The sequence below is a fragment of the Erythranthe guttata genome, chromosome 9 (assembly GCF_056151865.1).
Source record: "Erythranthe guttata isolate IM_541 chromosome 9, IM_541, whole genome shotgun sequence".
In the NCBI taxonomy this organism is placed as follows: Eukaryota; Viridiplantae; Streptophyta; class Magnoliopsida; order Lamiales; family Phrymaceae; genus Erythranthe; species Erythranthe guttata.
In genome coordinates this window covers 16,671,634-16,691,002 of record NC_142541.1, presented here as the reverse complement: position 1 = coordinate 16,691,002, position 19,369 = coordinate 16,671,634, and the positions used below count along the sequence as shown (strand labels likewise).

Sequence of the window (19,369 nt, the reverse complement as noted above, 5' to 3'; positions counted from 1 at the left end):
GTGACTTGGAGTTCTCCACATTTGAAATGTTCATACTTATCCTTTCATCTCAGAAAAAAAAAAAAAAAAAGAAATTGTCGATTTTTTATTATAGGAAATGACAAAAACAATAATATATACATAGGATACCACTACATATAATTTGCACACATTTATATATAAATAATTTATAAAAAAATGTTTGCACTTAGTCCTGTCAATTTTCGTGTTCCATACACTCTCCCCACTTGCCAAGGTTTTTGGTCACTTGTGAATGAAACAATGCAATGTTTGAAACGAGGAACGAAAAGTAACGTTCTTTTATTTTTCATGTAATTATTATTTTTGCTTTTTCACTTTATTTTTGCTTTTATTAATTATTTTTAAATAACTTTTTATATGCGAAACGAATAAAGTAGCTTCGCTTTATTTTATTACAATTTATTTTATAGTTATAAACTTATAATAAAAGAAAGCTGGTAGCGTGATTTGTGGAAATTATAATATTAAAATAAAAAAATATATAACTCGGCCCAAATATGCCTAAATGAGTAGGTTAGGCCCGAGTTTAGGGGCCCAAGCCCAACAATTTCTTTTATTTTATAATTTATTTATTTTCAATATCATTATTCACAAAATTCATTTTCAACATTAGTTTTTATTTTTTTTTTCAAATTACGTATACCTACCATGCATGTGAGGTCTGACTAAAAGAATTCAAAATCTTGAATTAATAAGCATAATTTGAAGCTAGCTGTAAGCATGTAACAAAATCAGTATAATAATATATATAATGCTGGACATATATAATTAATTAATTTAAGGTAATTAATGCATGGAATATATGTTAGTTAGGGCCTAATGATATTAGGCATTAATTGAACGAATTAATTAATCGCTCGAAATTACTCCCTCCTTCCCTTTCTATTGGTTATTTCTATGCTACACCCGGTGAAGGTTACACCGGGTGATTTTTTACAGTTGATCTACACACACCAATATGGATGTGTGTGTGTTTGTGTGTATATGAATGGTAAAGATCTACCCGGTGTATTTCACCCGGTGTAGCATCGTATAAGCCCTTTCTATTTAACGTTTTGGCTATGAATTTTTTTCCAATTTATTTGACGTTTTAAAATTCCAAAGCTAATTTATATTTTCCTTTCCATTTTCGCTCTTACTATTAACTGCTCTAACTCTTCAGCTTCTAGGAACCAATGGAATTAATGAATAATTATTTGGAGAGAGGAAAGGGTAATCTGGGGTATTTCTATTCAATTAAAGAATAATTATTGAGATTCTTAATTTGTGTGAAAAATCGTAAAACGTCAAATATTAAGGGAAGGGGGAGTAGTAATTATTAATTCAAATAAAAATGTAAATGATTGCAGATTTAAAACAAATAACGTAAGATTAGGAGAGCATCTAAATTAATGATTGGCTGATGGTTGATGACTGTATACAAAAGAAAACAAATTATGAAGTTGCCAGGAATTTTGTCATTACAGTATATTTTAAATAAACAATGGCCACTTGATAAATTAATAGTTATTCTAATAGTCACATTTTAAATACCTCATTGCATTATATATATATATATATATATATATATATATATATATATATATATATATATATATATATGAAATGTTAAAATATTTCAAATGTTATTACAATCACTACAAGAGATATATAACATTTCATTATTTTGAGTGACAACCCTAAAAACAGATTGTCAGAATAGAAGATAACTAAATAACGACATAAAAATATTGTCACTTAATATATGCATCTATTCGCAACTTTTGATGTTGTTACAAATATGTATATGAATATTGTTAATTAAATTAGTATATGATATTTTTTACCAATTAAATTAAGCTTTATGAAAAAAAAAAAAAAATTAAATTGAAGAATATAAGAAAAAGCAGCCCCACCCCACCCCCCACAATATAAATTAATGCACGTGGCTTCCCATAATTTCATGCATGTTTAAATTTTATTACATCATAAAAATTTGTATAAATCCATCCTAAAATCCCACACTTATTCTCAACCAATCATTTTGCTCTTCACTAACACTCATTGAAAAATGTCTCGTGTAAAGGAATTCTTCGCCGGAGATTCAACTTCCGGCGGCGGCGGCCAGAAATCCACGAAGAAGAAGCTATTTCTAGCCCTCTTCGCCTCAATCCTACTCGCCGCCGCCATAGTTGGAGTAGTCGTCGGAGTAAAATCAAGAAAAGAAAACTCCGAGGACAGCTCCGACATCAAACTATCTCGTGCCCACGCCATAGCGAAATCTTCGTGCAGCAACACGTTGTACCCGGAGCTATGCTACTCCGCCATCGCCGATTCTCTCGACGGCGGCAAAGAGAAGGTGAAGTCGAAGAAAGATGTTATCATTCTCTCGTTGAACGTCACCACCGCGGCCGTGCGGCGGAACTACTTCGCCATAGAGAAGCTGCTCGCCGGCGGCGGCGGAGGCGCAAAGAGCGGCAACTTGACGGAACGGGAGAAGTCGGCGCTGCACGACTGCTTGGAGACGATCGGAGAAACGCTGGACGAGCTCCACGCCGCCGTTGAAGATCTGAAGGAGTACCCCTCGTTGAAGAAGTCGGTTAAGAACCACGCCGACTACCTCAAAACCCTAATCTCCTCCGCCATTACCAACCAGGAAACATGCCTGGATGGATTCTCTCACGGGAAAACTGATCGGCACGCGCGTGAGATTCTCGTCGGCGGCCAGGTGGTGCGCGTGGAGAAGCTCTGCAGCAACTCACTCGCCATGATCTGCAACATGACCGACACGGATATCGAGAACGAGAAAAGGGGACTGACCGGCGGGAGGAAGCTCGTGGCGGAGGGCGGCGGCGGCGGGTGGCCGGAGTGGTTGTCGTCTGGGGATAGGAGGCTGCTGCAGTCGTCGACAGTGACGCCGGACGTGGTGGTGGCGGCGGACGGGAGTGGGGACCACAGGACGGTGTCTGCGGCGGTGGCGGCGGCGCCGGAGAAGAGCAACCGGAGGTACGTGATTAGAATAAAAGCAGGGGTGTACAGAGAGAATGTGGACGTGGGTAAGAAGAAAACGAACATAATGTTCGTCGGAGATGGGCGGAGCACCACCATTATCACCGGAAGCAAAAATGTACAAGATGGAAGCACAACCTTCAACTCAGCTACAGTCGGTGAGTTTTTACTTGCAGCCTCTTCTTCTACACTATCTACGTATGCAATCGTCATCGTTTCGATATTCATGCAATATTAATTATAATATTAGGCTAAGTATAATTTTTTGATTGTTAATTTAAAATAAATCGAGCTTGTTAGACATGATTAGTCTAGTATGGTTTATGTCTTTCGTATGATTTACAAGTTATTATACGAGAGTGTAGATTTCTCCACTACTGCAATTATATGGTTGGCTGCAGATTATTTCGTTACAAGACAAGTTAAAAAATAATAAACTCATGAAAATAATTTAAATTGAGAATATATCTATATATGGAGTTGGTTGTTAGGTGATCGAGAGAGTGACGAGTCTAGAATAAAGAAAAGTATGCGGTGAGGGGTTGGGATTTGATTTTTATGTGTTCCATTTATATACGATTTTGTGAACGTACCAAATAAATATATGACATTACTATGTCCCAATTAAATCAAGTGTTTAATTATTTTTTTCAATTCTTTGTGTCGTTTAGTATATATTTAAGGATTTTATCAATAAGGTAAGGTAGAAAATAATGGCTTACGTTTTCAGTACATGTGCCTCCTTTGTTTCTTGCTTCGTCACATAATTAATTCCTATAACATATTGTCTATATTGGTACATTATTACAAAAATAGAAATTATTTAATTAATGATTGATATATTAATTATATTTATTATATACATATATATATTTGAGACAATCATAGCCAGTTGTAAAGTTAATGTCCCAGATAAAAAAAAACAAGAATTGTTGTCAACTTGTCACCCAGCTGATTTTGATTGGACATATATTACATATTGTTTTTTTCTTGAATATTTGACTTTAAATACTTTATTTCTTTTTCAATGATGTGATGATTTAGGGTTCTTTTTTCTTATTCCATCCTTTAATTACGCTAATGTTGAAAATGAAATCAGGGCCCTCCATTCACCCACGATAAATCTTTACATTTATTTATGCTAAAAAAATATATATTATGTTCTAGAGGAATATTTCTTACTGATTTGGTGTATTGTATTGATGTAGCCAGCATATATAGGGTATGGGGGCCATTGCCCCCTTACAAATAAAATTATTTTGAATCACCGGGCTTAAAATCTTGATTCTGCTAGTGGCGTATTTATTACATTCATATATTATACCAAGCTCAATTTCTTTGAAATATTTAATTTACCTAGTCAAAATTACTAATATTTTGTAATTACTTATTTATTTATTTTATTATTTATTATATTTTCAAAATGGGCCTATTGGGTCTTATATACTTTTTCTTATGTGGGCCTGCAGCTGTAGTGGGTGAAAAGTTCTTGGCGCGTGACATCACTTTCCAGAACACAGCGGGACCCACAAAGCACCAGGCAGTGGCCCTGCGCGTGGGATCCGATTTATCCGCGTTTTACAGGTGCGATATTCTAGCCTATCAAGACACCCTGTACGTGCACTCCAATCGCCACTTCTTCGTCCAATGCCTAATCGCCGGCACCGTCGACTTCATCTTCGGCAACGGCGCCACCGTGCTCCAGGACTGCGACATCCACGCCCGCCGCCCTAACTCCGGCCAGAAGAACATGTTCACCGCCCAAGGCCGGACCGACCCGAACCAGAACACCGGCATCGTCATCCAAAAGTGCCGGCTCGGAGCAACCTCCGACCTCAGACCGGTCCAGAGTAGCTTTCCGACGTACCTCGGCCGGCCGTGGAAGGAATATTCCAGGACGGTGATCATGCAATCTTCCATCACCGACGTGGTTCACTCCGCCGGGTGGCACGAGTGGGACGGCAACTTTGCCCTGAGCACTCTGTTCTACGGCGAGCACCAGAACACCGGCGCCGGCGCCGGAACTTCGGGGAGGGTCAATTGGAAAGGGTTTAAGGTGATTACGAGCGCGACGGAGGCGCAGAGTTACACGGCGGGGAGTTTCATCGCCGGCGGTAGTTGGTTGAGCTCCACCGGATTCCCGTTTTCCTTGGCTTTGTGATTTGGCATTAATTGGTGAAATTTAATATTTATTTTATTTTAATATTATTATTGTTTAGGGTTGGTGTAATAATCAATTAAGATTTAATACTGTTATTAAGAGAATAAAGTTTGTCATTTGATTATGTCGTGGAGATTAATGTGAATAAAACGGTCAATTTTATTCCGATTCCCTAATTTAATACTACATTATTGGGATTAGAGATTGATTGATTTGAGATTGGGATTTAGGTCAGACTATTTAAATAAATTAAAAAAATAAAATAAAATGGGTTGCAGATTGCAGGCATTTGGGCTGAGATCTGGTCCACGATGTTGTTTGGGTGCAAATAATTTGTTTATGAACAAAGGTCCAATTAATTATTTAAATTGATGCATATACTTATTTTAGTTGGAAATAAATATATTTTATTTAAGGGTAAATTACGGCGACACAAACCACCCTCAACTATGAATTGTCTAACATGTACATCCATGCGATGTCAAATTTAGTGTAATTTTCTAGATTATGTGGAATATATTTCAATTCATACCTGTTTTATCCCGTTCGAGCTCCACAGTTTGAAACAAAATGATTATAAGATGTGTCTATTGGCTTGTAAATATCAGATTGTAGTGTTTTCTAAACTGTATTTTTGCACAAAACCAGTACAAAATGGAGAACATTCCACTAAATCTAGAAGATTATGTTGAGTTTGACTCCATAAAGGTGTACGTGTAAGAAGACTCAGAACTGAGGGGGTGGTTGTAATAATTCAAACATGATGGATTTTTTCGTAATTTAACCATACATCAGGGGTGGCGGTAATATACCCATTTAAATAATTATTTTAATTACAACGTAACCAGTATTTGGAATGGATTATTGATTAGGGGAAATATGCAATAAACCCCTTAAATGAAAAATATTATGAACTAAACCCAATTGACTTTAAAGACTTTTTCCTACACCCATTTTCTGATAAGAATTTGTGAGACCCCCCTCACCCAATATGAGAAGACAAAATTGCCCTTTCTCTCTATTTTACATTTCATATCTCTCGCTTCTCTCATCTCCTAGATCTCAATCTCCCTCTCTTCTCTCGCATTAAAAATCTCTCCACTGCCGCCAATCAATTTCTCTTCTGTCGATCAATCCAGGCGTCGATCGTTGTCATATATATATCCAACGACATAAACATTTATTCATTTGGATCTAACTTTGGAAGTTCGTCGATTTATTGAAGATTCAAATCTCGTGGGAAATTTCAGATTTTAGTTGGGATATGTGGTGATTTTGGATTTGTTGCTTCTGGGTTTCAAACTGCGTTGAGTTGCTGGTCTGAAACTAATCTTCACCGTGATTGAATTTTATTATTATAAGTTTTGGAGAATTAATAGGTGACGAGCTTTTGTGAAATGGGCGAGGAACCTTCGAAATCGTCGAATCGAAGTAGAAATCGAAATATTTTTTTTGACTATTGTAATTGATAAAAATAACCGGAGTAGTCATATATAATCGTGTTAGCGTTATGTGTTGTAATTGAAACTCAATTATTAGAAGTCATGTTATCAATTAAACTCAGTTACTCATAGCGTGATATAGTCACGTTCTATATTATTCACTATAAGTTGACTACGATAGCAAGATTAAAATTGTGAACTTTGAGGTTTTCATTCTTTTGTGTTATTATTAGTTTTGATTATACAACAAATCATTTGCAAATTCGTTGTTTAGATTTTTTTTATGGTGTACAAATGTGCAGATGTAGTTTTCGTTGATTGTATGGTTTGGTTAAAACAAAAAACCAGAGTAGTCATGTATAGTAGTCTTGTGGCTGCAAGCGGAACATAGGTGTTTTAGGTGTGTGGGTTGACCTCTCGTTTCGTGTAGTGTCGTATTTGTATACAGTCATATTTTCACACAGATATGTACAGATTATCACACAGTTGGTTTTTTAAGGATTTTGTTGGCTTATTTAGTGGAGTTGGACTGTAAAATTTAACATGAAACCGGGTACATACATTTATATGTAGTCACATTCAAAGGTGTACACTTATCCTGATAAATGCTTGTAGTCGTATATTACTTTTTTTTAGATATATGCAGTGAATTGTTTGTTTAAATTAGTTTCATTTTACGACGAACATATAGAAGAAATTATTGTCAATAATCGAAAGAAAAATGTAGGGATAAACAATTTTTATTACATTGTGAAATAAGCAGAACTGAAATAGAAAAAAGAAAAACTCCAGCAGCCTTCTGGATTTGGAATATAATACACAAGTACGAGAAAAAACAATTCATCATATTGAGTCCCATTATTCATATGTGACTCCCATCGTACAATTTTTCGTCCTCCACACAATTTTTCTCACCCTCGAACAGTTGCTCGTTGGAATCATCGGCATTCACTTGTTGTTTCTCTAACGCCAACTTCTTTATAGCATATGTCAAACGAATGTTACTGTTAGAACCACAAAGTGCATTGAATAGGATACCAAATACTATAGTAGCAGGAATATGACTACACATGACTCATATATGACTATTACAGAAATACGATATATCTGACCGCTTTTGTAATTTATTATATAATTTCACATATAGGATTATAAACGGCTAGGTTTCACATGGCCATACACTAACTAAGCATGCCAACAATGTGATTACACACCGAATGTAAATGTCGGTAATACGGATACACATAAATTCGAACACATTGATAAACTGTTTGCTTAGTTTATATACTTCACTTACGATCAAATTAGACTCATTTGACTACATGTGAAAAAAAATACTAATTATACCCAACACTAAAGAAAAATTCTTATCAGCACAGAATAGGACTATACATTACTATAGTGTAACTATACATGACTACTACAAAAAAAACCAACATATGACATGTAATTAAAAAAATTCATAAATATAACTACATATGCATTCAACTCACACATTAACACAATTGAAAAACAGGACTCCATACAACTACACACACAAAACATAATATCAAGAGACAAAATGACTCAACATGACTGTATATTACTACATATGCATTCACACAATGACTGAACATGACTTCACAAGACTACACCCACATAAACATATTAGCAAGTGACATATCTCCAACAGGACTGTATATGCCTACATCTGATTCTACCCACACATTAACACAACATAACATGACTAATGAGACTGCATATGACCATATGAGACTGCATATTTCTACACATATGGGCTTCATAATAAACATTAGTAGGTCATCATCAAAAAAATACAACAGTAATTGAATACATATATGTTTTACCCAGACAATTAACACAATTGCACAACAAGAGACCTTATAATATTAACACAGGACCCGCTGGTGAGAAACATTATCACATCTGATACAAACACAATTTGAAAAATGCAGATATACCAAACATGACTATGTATTACTACAACTATGTGCAACCTACACACTTAACAAATGGGCTGAATAGGACTCAATATGACCATAAGACATGGTCTTCTTGACTCAATATGACTCAATATGACTAAAAGACTAGGCATACTGTCAGGATCTAAATAGGACTCGATATGACTATAAGACATGCTCTTCTGCACTCAATATGACTAGAAGATCTGACTCATATTTGACTATCGGAGAGTCATACTGGTAACAAATATTATCGCATCAGATTTACACAAAAATTTCAAACATGCACGCATACAAAACATGACTGAATCAGAAATGAAAAGTTTGTTTAAATTGGCTACGAAACTTATTTGGATCTCAGCTCCAGAAATAAAATTTTCTATTTTTACCAGTGTAAAAAGAAAAAAAACCGCACCCATTTTTTTTCTATTTTTGCTACTTACCAGCGTCGAGCTCCATGATATCTCGAGGCTTGGGTCCTCGTTTGCGCTTTGAAATTGCCTTTTTATGCATATTTAGGGTTTAGATACTGAAGTGACTACTAATGGCGGAGTTCAAACTGTATATGACTATTAATGGTGGGTGCGGATGGAGGATTCCTGAGCAAAATAGGGTTCGATTTTAGTATGTGACTGGAGTTTTGAAGCGAATTTTTGTGGTGGTGGAGATTCAATTTTGTGCAGCGGTTTAGCGATGGTGATTCTCGTTGTTGTTTTTTTTGTTTTGGTAGCAGTATTCTGGAAAAAATAATATAAAGCAAGTTAAGCGGGATTAGGCGCCTTGTTATTAGGGATTGTGAATAAAAGTAGGTTAATTATTAAAGAGCGTGTTAATTGGTGAAAGGGTATAATTGGGATTATATTTTCTAGGGGTTTATCACAAAGAAAGAATTAATAGGTGGACATATCACTAGTTTTTATCTATAGGAGGGGGTATTGCTAATGACCCCTATTGATTAATGTTCAATAACGGCAATATATATATATATATATATATATATACCTTAGTGAATTTTATGTAAATTTGATTGAAATCTGATGTACATTTGAATGTGATCTAATAAAAAACACGCCAAGATAGCATAACTTAATTGAATCAAGAGAGAGAGAGAGAGATTTGACCAAAAACAAACATGAATAAAATTGAGTTTTTCATTTTCCAATATGATCGAATAAAATCTTTTTTCAGAATAAATTTAAATAAATATATTTTATTGTAATAAAAAAAAGTGATTGCAGTTTGCAAACATGTTTCCCACTTGGCAGAAAACCATGGATATGGCCATGATGATTTGTTCGACCCTACATCCGGTGAAAAACATCGGGTGGGTCTTCTGCTGCCACGTGTCTCTTTTTTGTATTTTATAATAGATTCCCCGCTAAGGTTTACCTTTAGGGATTTTAGAAAAATAAAAAAAAGAACACGTGGCAGCAGAAGACCCACCCGGTGTTTTTCACCGGGTGTAGGGTCGAAGGAACCTGGCCATGATGGAGGTTTATTTTATTTAATCTGTTATTTATTACCGCGTATTTTCGTATATTTTAATGTTTATATTTTGGGCTGTCTGTTAAACTACAGCTGCACCTCCAATATTATACTATCGCCGGTGTTATCTTTGCCACTTTGTTAGCAAAAAATAAATTTAAAAATTAAAATCATTTTGACCATAAAAAAAATATTGGAAGGCTGGTATATTTTATTTTTAATTGGACGGTGGCGGGGGAATTCATTGACCAATGTAAATGCCGCGATCAATAGTGATTGATGAGAAGATTTCAGTTCCCTGGGGAGTTAGAGAATAAATTAAATATCAATATTATAAAAAGAAACATTTACTAATTCCATTTTATTCGAATTCAACATCATTGAATAATCGAATGACCATTTTATTAGTGAATTTGATACTTACATCTCTAATAATTCGAATCTAATAGTGATTCATATGTTATTAGCATTTTGATGAATCGAATGGGATAAACGCAGGTTGAAAAATATCTATAATATTTCGAAGTTGAAAAAAATGACAATTCAGTACATTTTGTAACGAATGTACGACATGAACGTGATGGAACTATATAGGAAAACTACAATTTGGGAAAAATCGGATTCACTCGATTCCGATTTCATAATAAAATTGGACCAATTCGAGTTTATTTTACAATTTCACAAGCAAAATCTACTTAATTATTTCGATTGACTTGGCCAGTATAAAAAACCATATGCCAACTTTCAAATTAATTAAAATATATGTCAACAACGAACATGTATAACAAAGAAACGCGTTCCATTGATTTAATTATTTAAATAATAAAAAACAAACCTTCATCCAAACACTTGCATGTTATATATAAAATTTAAATTAAATTGAAAAAGTCTTCAACAAATGATAAAGATGTATGTCAACGCAACCCTAAAGAAGCATCCAAGAACAAGATTACCAATAATTAATTAAGATTTAAATTAATCCCCTAATTAATTAAACCCCTATAAATAGTGTCACAATACACACCAAAACAAAAAACACACACTACATACACTAAAAAAAACACACACATTACACACAGAGATTCTGTGTGATGGATTCAGTTAATTCGTTCAAGGGCTACGGCAAAGTGGACGAGATCGAAGAAGCTGCATTCAAGAGAAAAACCCGGAGGCGCGTGATCATACTCTCCGTCTCGGTAGTTTTGTTTATCGGTCTTGTGATCGGAGTTGTCGTCGGAGCTGTAGTCCACAGCAAGAAATCCGGCGAAGTTTCCGGTTCGAGCAAAACCCCGTCGGCGGCGATCAAGTCGGTATGCAGCGTGACGCAGTATCCGGAGTCGTGTCTCACGAGCCTGCACGAGTCGAACTCCACCGACCCGGAGAAGATCTTCCAGTTCTCGATGGCGGTGGCCATGGATTCCCTCGTGAAGGTTTCTTCCTTTCCGGAGGAGTACATGAACAAGACGGATAGCGCGGCGGTGAAGGCGGCGCTCGAGGTCTGCAACGAGGTTCTCGACGACGCCGTCGCCTCCCTCAACGACTCCATCTCCTCCATGCACGGCGGCGGAAAGATGATCTCCGTCGAGGGAATCGAAGACCTGAAAACGTGGCTGAGCACCGTGATCACCGACCAGGAGACGTGCTTCGACGCGCTCGACGATGCGAACGCGACCTTCGTCGTCGAGATTAGGGTTTTGATGAAGAACTCGACGGAGTTCGCGAGCAACAGTTTGGCTATCGTGTCGAAGCTTCTAGGTCTTCTCGGAGATTTCAAGCTTCCGATTCACCGGCGGTTGTTGGGTGATTCTGAATTCCCGGCGTGGGTCGGGGCCGCGGAGCGGCGGCTACTGCAGGCGGCGGTCAAGCCGAGGCCGGACTTGACGGTGGCGCTTGACGGCAGCGGAGATGTGAGGACTCTAAAAGATGCGGTGGCGAGAATACCGAAGAAGAGCGCGAAGAGATTCGTGGTGTACGTGAAGAGGGGGACTTATGTCGGGAATGTGGTATTGGATAAGTCTTTAACTAACGTTATGTTTTACGGCGACGGCAAAACCGCCACCATTTTTTCCGGCAGCAAGAACGTCGTCGATGGTACTCCGACTTTTTCCACGGCCACCTTTGGTAAGTTTTTTCATCAAATTAAATTCAAATTTCTTGTTTATCAACTTAATTTTTTACATGCATAATGAATATATTTTAGAATTCTTCATTAACTTATGTCTTATTTGATTGTCACACATCTAAGTTTATAATCAAGAAATTTAAGATCCCACTTTTAAGCATTTTATTTTTTTTGTCAATATATTTGTGTTTGGTGCATGCACTGATTTTTAGGTCAATATATTCATGTGTTATACACACATACGCATAAATGTGTGATTAGTGTAGATTTACGATTCACAGTTACTCGATGTAAAATAACTGGGTGTAAAATCTAATTTCTCGTCCATTAATTACTACGGTGAATGTGCATTTTGATTTGATTCTTCTTGAAATATTTATGATTTAACTCGTATATATGTTAATTAACATGTTTTGTATAGAACATGATGAAATTAATTAGCAGGATATAAAGTTAATTAGAACTACTGCAATTTGTATTAGGGGAATAAGTCAATTATTAGAAACTTGCACTCCAAATAAAACGTCGTGGAGACATAAGACTGAGATTTTGTTTAATTTAATAAGCACTTGTTTTATTTATTTATTATTGTTTGTTTAATTTTAAATTTTTAATTTGCACTCGCAAGCAAGTTTCTTTTGGTTGACTTTTTATCTATAGGACAAGATGTAACTTCTTGTAACTATTCAAGTTGAGATAGTCAACTACACCATGTCACCACACGATTTATAAAATAAATTTTTTAATTACTAAAATATTAGACATAAGACATTAGAATATCATAGATTAATTCTATTATATTTAATTCCAAAGTCACTTATAAACGTCGAAATATTCTAATTATATTGAATCAATTCTTTGACTTTCCCCTCAAATTATCTCAACTAACTAGTTGACTTTCGGTGCACTAGCTGTCGTCGGAAAAGGATTCATCGCACGAGACATAGGGTTCAAAAACACGGCCGGACCATCCAAGCACCAAGCCGTGGCCATGAGATCCGGCGCGGACCAATCCGTCTTTTACCAGTGCGCGTTCGACGCTTTTCAGGACACACTCTACACCCACTCGAACCGTCAATTCTACCGCGAGTGCGACATAACCGGAACGGTTGACTTCATCTTCGGCAACTCCGCAGTGGTTCTCCAAAATTGCAACATCTTGCCTAGGCAACCTATGTCGAACCAATTTGTGACAATAACCGCCCAAGGAAAGAAGGACCCTAATCAAAACACGGGCATTTCGATCCAACGGTGCACCATGAGCCCACTGGACAGACTCACCGCCCGAACGTATCTCGGCCGACCGTGGAAAGATTATTCAACTACGGTCGTAATGCAAACCACTATCGGTTCGTTTTTGAACCCCTTGGGTTGGGCTCCGTGGGTTACAAACGTTACCCCGCCTAGAACCATTTTCTACGCCGAGTATCAAAATACTGGGCCTGGATCCAACACTGCGGGTCGGGTTAAATGGGCCGGGTACCATCCGAGCCTCACAGCAACTGAAGCGGCCAAGTATAATGTACAGTCATTTATCCAGGGCCCATCTTGGTTGCCTGGTAAAACGGTGCCGTTTGATTCAACCTAATAAATATGGTTGTGAATTGATTTTTTACACGTTTTTATTTTATTTTATTTAACTAACGATTTGTGGATTTGTATTATTCATTTTGTCACAAAAAAATTGTAATAATTAATGGGTTTCTTTTGTATGACACTTTTTTTTTATATTGCATTTATTAAACTTTTATGTTGAAATGGGGAATTATTATTATTTTTTAGTGCATTTTTCTCAATATTTTTCTTATTCATTTTTCTGATATTAATTATCAAATTGTAGGTAATATAATCATCAAATAATTTAAAGGATCCCAATACATTTTCCTTATTATTAAATATAAATCATTTGATCGAAATAAAACCAACTAAAAGCTCAATTCGAGAGCGATAATTAGAAGCTCGTTTGAGATCGATTTCGTGTAAAAATATCGATCGAAGATGAGTATTTAATAATTTTATTTAATAAGAAAATAAAATAATATTTGATGCACAAAAATTTGTCCTAAAACCCACCACAAGTACAACTGATATGGACACATCACACAAGTTAGGGTCGGCAACCGGTCGGGTCCATCTTAGGAATACCCGAACCGGTAAACGACGTCGTTTTCTGGTCAAACAAAATCAATTTATTTCTCTACCCTCGCTTCTTTTCCCTATACAAGAACAAAAAAGAAAAGATTTTTACTCTGAAGCAATTTTCACGTTTTAACTCTTTCTCTCTCTAGAAATCGACAATGCGGAAATTTGCGGCCGAAAAAACCAGAAAAGTGTTAGCCCACAGGAAAATTTTCAATTCCGTGGTGCAGCTTCCCACCGCTTCAATTTCTTCTTCTTCTTCGTCGTCATCTTCTTCTTCTTCTCTATCTAGAAAATCGTTGCCTCATTCTTCTGCTGCTTTTCTTTCGCGCTTATTGAACACCTCAGCTTCTCCTAATCCTTCTTCTTCCGATTCCGATTCTATGGCCTCTGATTATTCTTCCACCCCTGTTAAGATTGATACGATCAATCCCAAGGTATTTTTATTCCCTTATTCTGCCTTTTTTCTGTTTTGGGTCTTTTTTATTCGGTGGTGTTTGATTCGTTTTATCCTCTATTTTAAAGTTCGATTTATGATCCGGGTTTTAATCTCGATTTGTTTTTTAGTTAATCAATGTGAATCATCTTTATAATATGCTGTTAGTGTTGAAATTGTTGGTGAATTTTGATTGTGATCACTCTTTTCCATCAGTTTTCTTTGTGATTTTTTGATAATCTTAAATGGGCAATCTCGTATGATGAATTTGGCTCACAAATAAATAAATTATTGTTCATAATTAATTTGGTGGCTTGCATGATTGTTTTCATTGCTAAATTGATTTATTGCTCAATCAATGACCTTTCGGATTTCTCAATAGAATGTAATGATACTCGATCAGTTTTGTTTCGACGATTGCTTCTGAGACTAATCTGTTGGCTGAAAGAAAATTTATATATTAATTAAATCAACTTCTTTACCAGGTTGTGGAGTGTGAATATGCTGTTCGTGGTGAAATTGTGTCACTTGCTCAGGTAATTGATTTCACGTTATCTAGTTTCTATAGTTCGTTTTTCTTCGTGAACTTAAACCATAGTTTTATTCTGGGGTTGTTGTTTTACGTGTTTTCCATGAACAGAAATTACAAGAAGATTTGAAGATCAATCCAGATTCTCATCCCTTTGACGAGGTACGTATTCCTACTTTGACGAGGCGAAGTCTAGCTTTTGCAACTTGTAGTGTAATATGTATAAGCCATGCAGGCATTTGATCAATTTATGTAATTCTTGAAGAAGTGTAGATCGAAATCTGAATAGGACAGAGCCGAATTAAATTAGCACAAAACATTAAGAGTGTGCGTCTTGGTTTTTATTGCTTATAAAAAGCCTAGTTTAGTAATTAGTGCATTATCCACAATCTCTCGAATAGAAGTTAACATTTGAATAATGCGGGCACCACAGTTTTCAGTGTGTATGGAATCTCCATTCACGTAGTTCCAGAAACTGCTAAATTTTAAGAATGTTTTTTTTGCTTATAATCACCGCATCCTAGGATATGCTGTTTTGTCTTCAATGGGAATATGCTCCTTGTAGCTTATTTTTCTGGAATTTGCATTATCGTAAGACTGTTGTTCTTATTGTTCGTCTTATTGGCAGATACTGTACTGCAATATTGGAAATCCTCAATCACTTGGCCAACAGCCAATCACCTTTTTCAGAGAGGTGTGTGTAATAAATTGTTACAGAATCAACCTTCATAAAATTGTCATCACTTATCCTTTTCTAACTCCTTCGTTTTCTTATTTCAGGTCCTTGCGTTGTGTGATCATCCTGCTATTCTTGATAAATCTGAAACGCAGGGTTTATTTAGGTAACATCAATCAAATTTAGTACAACATTATATCCGTACTGTTCAAATGAAAATCGTGCCGTCATAACCATTAGGATATGTGCATCTTTCTGGTAGAATATTGGTCGTCTAGAAATAATATAGATTGTTTTTTTTTTTTCCTGGTGAATATACAGAGTTCCTCTGTCTCCCCATGGATATAGACTTATAGTATTTCTTAGTAGTAAAATCGTCTGGTATTTTTTCACTGCAGTGCCGATTCTATAGAACGAGCATTTCAAATACTAGATCAAATTCCTGGAAGAGCAACTGGTGCTTATAGTCACAGTCAGGTAACTGTAGCCTCTCTTGAAAACCTCGTCTATAACAAGTATTTTAAGGCTCGGTTTACTAACATATCAAAATTTTCTTGGTATTGAATAAAATCAGGGTATTAAGGGACTACGTGATGCAATTTGCGCTGGTATTGAAGCTCGAGATGGATTCCCAGCTGATCCAAATGATATTTTCTTGACTGATGGTGCAAGCCCTGCGGTATAAATAAATATATACGATGCCTTAAACATCTATCACACAGGATATTCGAAATTAACTATAGTGATAATAAGTCCAAATATTGGATAAAACCTCACCTTTTCTTTTCTTCAAATTTTCCAGGTTCATATGATGATGCAGCTGTTGATACGATCGAAGAACGATGGCATTCTGTGTCCTATTCCACAATACCCTCTTTATTCTGCTTCGATTGCACTGCATGGAGGAACTCTTGTACGTGTTACGTGTAATAATTAGATTTTGAGAAACTAACTTGTCTTCTATTCATCACAGTTTCTGGCATTATTATATCACATTTGTAATTATTTTTCCAGGTACCTTATTATCTGGATGAAGCAACTGGCTGGGGTATGGAGATCTCCGAACTAAAAAACCAGTTGGAAACTGCCAAATCGAAGGGTATTAGTGTGAGGGCTTTGGTGGTTATAAATCCCGGCAACCCTACAGGGCAGGTTCGTTGATTCTCGAGCCTGATAATTTTTCCTTTATTTAATCGGAAAATTATACTTGCGAGATTTAAATATGTAATGGTTTCCTCTAAAGGTTCTTGCTGAGAACAACCAGCAGCAAATTGTGGACTTCTGCAAGAAAGAAGGGCTCGTTCTTTTGGCAGACGAGGTGATTAAATTAAAAAAAAAATCCTATTTCAATACAGTTGTTTTAGTAACTGAAAGTACTATGATTGTATTTGCTGATGTTGGTCTGGTTTTATTGCAGGTATACCAGGAAAATATATACGTGCCAGATAAGCAGTTCCACTCTTTCAAGAAAGTTGCACGGTCAATGGGTTATGGGGAGAGAGACATTTCCCTAGTTTCTTTCCAGTCCGTGTCTAAAGGTACGAGAGTATGTTTTAATGTTGTTGTAGTGGTAACGATTAAGGAAGAAAAAACCCTATTTAAAGTAAATGAATTTATGTTTCTTCAATTTTGTCCAGGCTATTACGGAGAATGTGGGAAACGAGGAGGTTATATGGAAATAACCGGTTTCAGTCCAGAGATACGAGAGCAGATATACAAAGTGGCATCTGTGAACCTTTGTTCTAATATATCTGGTCAGATTCTTGCAAGCCTTGTCATGAACCCTCCAAAGGTAGTTTATTCTCGTACCTCGTTCGTATTTTAATCACCATACAAAAAACAATGAAAACAAACCGAATTACCCTTTCAAAGCATGCAAATTTTCAATTCTATATAGTCTTCTGAAAAAAAAAATTGTACGATATCTATGCAGGTGGGAGACGAATCGTACGAGTCTTATTTCGCGGAGAAAGATGCAATTCTATCCTCCCTAGCAAGGCGGGCCAAGGTTATATATAGTCTTTTACACGATGTTTAACAATTTGCTTATAAAAAAAGAAAAACTCAGTTTAGTGTTTTACGTGATATCGAAATACAGTCTCTTGAAGAAGCACTAAACGGGCTCGAAGGAGTAAGCTGCAACAGAGCAGAAGGAGCAATGTATCTGTTTCCACGAATCGATTTGCCAAAGAAAGCAATAGAAGCTGCAGAAGCTGCTAAGATGGCTCCAGATGCTTTTTATGCTAAACGTCTACTTAATGCAACTGGAATTGTAGTTGTTCCTGGTTCTGGATTCCGACAGGTACACAAATAATGCTTTATTTTTATTTATTTATTATTATTTTTTGGTAGAATCTAGTGATGATGGTTGTATTTGTGGTGGTAGGTACCTGGAACATGGCATTTTAGGTGCACAATACTACCGCAAGAGGACAGAATTCCGGCCATCATTTCTCGTCTCACCGACTTTCACAAAGGATTCATGGATGAATTCCGCGCCTGAAGGATGAAATGAATAATGCTATCGTTTTTTTTTTTCGGAAACAAATCGAGTGTTGAAAATGTCGGGACTGCCTGTTTATCTTGAATTTTGTTGGCTAATTTGTCTGAGCTTATCAGTTTTGCTTAGGCTTTTTTATCTTGAATAATAAACGCAACTACTCGATATTATGAAATGTTGAGGTATGAATTATAATATGGTCTGAACCTATGTTGCTGTTATTTGTTCATCTTATTTAAATAGAATTTTCTTATCATGTCAAGTTTGATGGATTTTTTTGATTGAAAATACATTTGATTGTACTGTAAATTTTCTTTTCATTTAGGACCAAAACTTAGGGGTGAGTTCGGGACGGGATTTCGGGAATTCGGGATTTTCGGGATCGGGATTTCGGGATTCGAGATAGAAATTTTAAATCCCAATCCCGTCCCAAACTATTAAATCCCGATTATATCGGTATCCCTAAATATTTCGGGAATCGGGATTGGGATCGGGAAATCCCATATTTTGCCTAAAAACTAAGAAATATTGCATCTTTTTTCCATTAGTATTATTTTATACACTAAACCAACTTGAATATATTATATACATACTATTGTTCTTGCCTTATTTATTTTTACCACAAAACTTGGAACAAATAAAATTTTAAAAATTTAAAAATAAGTTGAAACAATATATTTTATATTGTATTTCTCATCTCCTTTACACTATATATATATATATATATATATATATATATATATATATATATATATATATATATATATATATATATATATATATGTGTATATATATATATGTATGTGTGTGTGTGTGTGTGTGTATTTATTAGTTTTTTTTTTCTTTTTTCCTAATTCGGGATTAAAATATCCCGATCGGGATTGAACCAATTCCCTAATACCGATCCCG

The 19,369-nt window shown here is 35.9% G+C and overlaps 3 protein-coding genes across 3 annotated transcripts; all 3 read left to right on the top strand.

The window, feature by feature from the left end:
• Positions 1-1,961: 1,961 nt before the first annotated feature.
• LOC105975848 (pectinesterase) lies at positions 1,962-5,338 on the top strand. Its single transcript, XM_013001086.2, has 2 exons — positions 1,962-3,167; positions 4,479-5,338. Exons 1-2 carry the CDS (start codon positions 2,072-2,074, stop codon positions 5,168-5,170), a joined length of 1,788 nt encoding a protein of 595 aa, XP_012856540.2. The 5' UTR covers positions 1,962-2,071; the 3' UTR covers positions 5,171-5,338.
• Positions 5,339-11,075: 5,737 nt separating this feature from the next.
• LOC105975606 (pectinesterase 3) lies at positions 11,076-13,954 on the top strand. The gene is made up of 2 exons (XM_013000804.2): positions 11,076-12,179; positions 13,092-13,954. Exons 1-2 carry the CDS (start codon positions 11,150-11,152, stop codon positions 13,766-13,768), a joined length of 1,707 nt encoding a protein of 568 aa, XP_012856258.2. The 5' UTR covers positions 11,076-11,149; the 3' UTR covers positions 13,769-13,954.
• A 402-nt stretch (positions 13,955-14,356) lies between these two features.
• On the top strand, positions 14,357-18,722 carry LOC105975800 (alanine aminotransferase 2). The gene is made up of 15 exons (XM_013001034.2): positions 14,357-14,756; positions 15,241-15,291; positions 15,396-15,446; positions 15,913-15,978; positions 16,065-16,126; positions 16,359-16,437; positions 16,535-16,639; positions 16,763-16,873; positions 16,975-17,112; positions 17,204-17,278; positions 17,378-17,498; positions 17,598-17,752; positions 17,894-17,968; positions 18,059-18,262; positions 18,347-18,722. Exons 1-15 carry the CDS (start codon positions 14,478-14,480, stop codon positions 18,461-18,463), a joined length of 1,689 nt encoding a protein of 562 aa, XP_012856488.2. The 5' UTR covers positions 14,357-14,477; the 3' UTR covers positions 18,464-18,722.
• The last annotated feature ends 647 nt before the right edge of the window (positions 18,723-19,369 follow it).